Below are 4,884 nucleotides of genomic sequence, written 5' to 3'. Positions count from 1 at the left end.
TTTTTAAATTATTTTGTATAGAATAAAATATTTTTTGTAGTATAATTTAAATAAATTTATTAAATTTTTTTAAAAAATATTCATGAGCTATTAAAAATGGACAAAAGAGTATTATATGGAATTCGAATTGATAACTCATTAATATTTTAAAGAAATCTCGTAATTAAATATTTTGTTAGCTTTTTTTTAATGTATGAAATAAAATATATATTTTTTTAATTTTTAAATTATTAATTTTTTAATAAATTTTTGTAATAAATTTTTTTAAATTATTACTCACGAAATATATATTTTTAAATTTTTTTAATAGTTTTTTTTAACTGAGTAATTCGAATCTGCCCAATTCGAATTACTATGTGCACGTGTGTGTGAATAATTCGAATCACCCTGATTCGAATTAGTGTGGATTCGAATTAGTGGGTGTGTGTAATTCGAATCAGGTGATTCGAATTACATGGAAACGCAGTTCGAATTAGGTAAATTCGAACTATATAGAAATGTGAATTGGTAGATTCATAAACCAATTTTTAATTTGGCTTATTCATGTAATTTTTTTATCCCCTTGACTTAAATAAGTGATTTGCCCTACAATTTAATTATAATTTTGTTTTATATCTTTTCATGCTTACTTTTTCTCTCCCAATTAATTATATTTTATTGTTTTGATATTTAAAAATATTTCTGTTGAGAACTAAGAGTACATCTATTTGTATTTTTATTTTTTATTTGTATTTTTATGTTTTCAATTTTCAAAAATTAATGAAAAAAAATGAAAAAGAAAGTAAAAACAAAAAATATAAACCAAACACACTTTACATTTTTAGGTCATTCACTATTCCAATTACATTATATTTAAGGAATTTTTAAAATAAATAAAATTAATACATTATTTACCTATATATACCATTTCTAAAAAAACAACTTTTTATACCTTATTATACGGTTTGTTCATCATGCAAATGAGATACATATACACCTATATCTCATTTACATGACAAACAAGATAAATAATAAAATTTTGTTATTTATCTCTTCCGGTAATAAAAAATAACATATATATCTTATTTGTACTATAAAAAAATATCCACACTCCTTTCTTGTTTTTACTCGCCTTTCTTTTTTTCTGTGTACAGCCCTTTTTCTTTTTTCTGTTTGTTTGTTATTGCTCCTGTTATTTTTTTTCTTATTTTTTAGAGATTTAGATCTGAGATCCAGTCTAGATCTACAATAATCTTTTAAAGTTGTTCTCTTTATTTTCTTTGTGGTATATTGATATTTTTTATTGATGTTTTAGGTATGGTATTATAGATTTAAGATGAAGATTCAAAAAAAAAAACTTTTCATCCATAAAACTATTTTCAAATTCGAAAAACCTTTAAATTTCTTCGGAGAAGAAGATAAGATATTTTTCTATGTTACAGCACTTTTATTGTAAAATTAAAAATAAAAGAGATTGTGATTTATTTCTGTTTGACTGTTTTTGTCTTATATGATTTTTTGTAATTGAACTTGATACTTCCTCTTAAACCATAATTCAATATAGAGTTTATCTATTTCTTACTTAATTTCAAATCTAATATGTATTCTACAATTTGTAAATGCTACTTAGCTATTTCTTTAAATGATAGTTTTTCTGTCATAAAAAAATGTATATACATATACTAATGATTTGGCTATATATATTGGTTTTTATTTGTTTGATATCATTTTAGTGCTCTTGGCTCCTTTCTTGAGCATACCTCGGTAGTAAAATGGTCTGTTTCGCAAAAATGACATAACATATTGATGGAATGTTGAATTTTGAAAGGAATTAGGGGATTTTGATCTAATACCAATAGAAATTGCTGGTACAAACTCATCCTTATTATTGTTATTTTTGGGTGAAATATGCTGCACCGAATTAGAAGGCCCACCACAATTCTGATCTCGCCAACCTCAGCATATAATTTCATCACTTCTATGTTGGGGTAAAATTTTCACATAAATATCAACATGATAATTTTTCTCAAGCCAAAAAACTCGATATAAGAATCATTAGTTTCTCAGGATTGTTAGGAACAAGTATCTTGAGAATTGCAATTTCTTTTAGACCAAGTCTCTATATTCATCAATATAAGATTTTCAACCTAGCTAGAAATTTCTCGCAAAGAGTGCATATCAGTGTAACACCAACAAATTCAAATGGAATATCACCCTTGCTAGCCATTTGTAAAAAAAAAAAAAATGATAGTGATACTAGTTTATGGTTAATATATATAAATAGAATTTAAAATTTTGTCTAATATGATCTCATTTATACAATAAACAAACAAAATAAAATTGACCATATCTTATTTTTAAATGAGGTAAATATTAGTGGATTTAGGAATTGTCCAAAAGCCCAACTTGTTTGGCAAGCTTTAGGGATCTCCGATCAACCAGTGGATTTGATGAGTTGGTTCTTACATAATAGCAAATAGCGCCCCTATAGATTCTTTTCTGGTCTCTGGTGGATTTGGTGTTCGAGAAATAACGAGATCTTTCATCCTCACGAGTATTGGACCACAGACAAGGTGATTGGTATGGCTTTATCCTTAGAAAAGGAGCTCCAAAATATTTTTGAGTTGCAACGACTATCTATCCCCTCAACCATTAGTGGCTCTTGGATTCCCCCCTCAGTGGGTACCTTCAAGATTAATTGTGATGCTAGCTATCCTGACAGTGGTGCTCGAGTTGGTTTTGCTTGTGTTAGCAGAGATTGGAAGGGAAGGTGGCAACGAGGCTGTCTGGGAATAATTGAGAGTCATAGCATTTTGCAAGGAGAGTTGTTTGCTATTTGGAGAGGCTTTCTTTTAGCATGGGACTCGCGACAAAGAGACATTATATGTGAGACAGACTGTGTGGAGGCTTTTACTATTGTCAATAATTTACAAGATTGTTCTGGGTTTATCGATCCTTTGGTGTTAAAAATCCGATATATCATGTCTTGAAAATGGCGTGCTGATCTCCGGTTGATCTTGAGAGATGTAAATACAGTAGCAGACATCATGGCAAAGATGCAATGAGGACTATTTCTCCCCAAGTGGAGCTTCCATTGCCTTGGAAGGAGTTTGAGAGTAGTATTCAGCGGGACTGTCTTTCTTAAGCAGTTTCTTATTTTTTTTTCTCTTAGTTTTTGTTTATTTTTTTAAGTCACAAAAAAAATGAGGTAAATAACAAATTTGTATAGAGTTGAAGGACATACGAGATGAATAATTAAGTTTAAAAATATGGAAAAATCTAGAAACTAGAAACTTTATTAAATTCTGACCAGCATGTAACCAGCAAAAGAAAAGTGAGAAATTCTACACCATTAGATAAAATCTCGCACCATTAAAAACATCATTGATGGCTACTTAATAGCTACAAATCACAAAAGTTGCGGCCCCTTAGCACTCCTCTTTATAATTTCAATTGTAATTCCATTTAGTAGTAAATACTAAATAATATATATTATTCATTACTTGACCTAAAACAAAAGTCAGCCCGCTTAAAAGGGTGGCCTCTATCGCATTACGTCAAAAAGATGCAGCTTATACTTATCTAAAAAATAACTCTCTCCTCGAATCTCTCCAATTATCTCGATCTTCGCTAAAAAATAGACCATAACAAACTCCCAAGATAAAGGGAATGGTTATCCATCAATAAAGATGGAACAAATCCAACAAAGATGGTTATCTATTTGACTAGATATACACTAACACTCCTCAGGTCACGTTCTAATCTACTAAAAACCTGTTTAAAACCCTTGCTAACTTAAACATCGAAGTCTCTTATAAGTACCACCCTAATCTCCTCACAAGGAATTTGGTCAGGCAACAAGCACCTCGACACGAGAACAAGTCGGACGCTGCCTCCTAAGAAGTCTGAACCTCACATTCAGGCCCAAATCAACGTTTCAGGTAACTCTCAAAACACACACACATATAAATAATTAAATATAGGGACGGATCCACTCCTTAGGGTGTGGGGACAAGCGCCCCACTACAATTTAGAATTTTATTGAGTAGTATATAATAATAATATTTATTTGCCCCACTAAATTATTAAATTTGACCCCGCAATAATTTTTTATTCAATTTTTGACACTAAGCTAGATGGACGTAAAAATAATAAAAAGAATGAAAATGGAAACTAGAGCATAATCAGGATATCTCTATCCATGTCCAAATAACGAAATAATCCAACCAACAACTATCATCTTGAATTTGCTGAAAACCATAAATATACTCATACACACAAACACAAAAAGCATTCATTCATTCATTCATTCATTGATGATGGCTTGGTGCCGTATTCACTTCAATCTTAACCTCTCTTCCCCTTCCGATTCGGCGCTTATTCCTCACACATGTCACTCTCACACTCCATCCTCCTCCTCCTCATCTTCCCTCTTCAGAACTACAACTAGAAAGGCAATTAGTTACTATTCTCAATTCTCATGTCATTCACGTAATTCTTATTCTTATTTAATTTTATTTAAAAAGAGTGAAATAAGCTGCCTTAAAAAAAGAACTTTAATTACTTTAATTTTAATTTCCCTTTTTATTGATGTTTGTTGTTGGTTCCACTCAGATCTCTCTCTCCAGTGCTCAGCGCCGTTCGTGTGTTGCTGTGAGCTCTCACATGACCATGGAGGAGAAGCCTGTCTCTGACAACCGAATGCTCGTTAGTCTTTCTCTTCTTCTCATTCCGGAATTCTTTTATTTATTGCTTTTTTAATTTTTCTTTTGGGGACGGGGTGGTTGTGTTTTTATTCCTTTTGCTAAGAGAAAAAATGGAATGAAAGGAGCCAAAAGTCTTTGATGGTTTGATTAGTTGATTAATTTGTCTATTGTGTGTGTTTGTGTGTGTGTGTGTGTGTTT

General features: G+C 30.6%; 1 protein-coding gene across 1 annotated transcript in view; it reads left to right on the top strand.

Annotated features, from left to right (window-relative positions):
• Positions 4,389-4,884, top strand: part of LOC107625610 (uracil phosphoribosyltransferase) — a gene marked incomplete at its 5' end in the record, with an annotated part of 6,687 nt that continues 6,191 nt past the window's right edge. Inside the window, 2 exon segments of the mRNA XM_016328293.2 lie at positions 4,389-4,433; positions 4,594-4,686. Of these exon segments, the coding sequence (XP_016183779.1) occupies positions 4,389-4,433; positions 4,594-4,686 (138 nt within the window).

Source organism: Arachis ipaensis, chromosome B02 (genome assembly GCF_000816755.2).
Source record: "Arachis ipaensis cultivar K30076 chromosome B02, Araip1.1, whole genome shotgun sequence".
NCBI lineage: Eukaryota > Viridiplantae > Streptophyta > Magnoliopsida > Fabales > Fabaceae > Arachis > Arachis ipaensis.
This window is presented reverse-complemented; position numbering and strand designations above follow the sequence as displayed.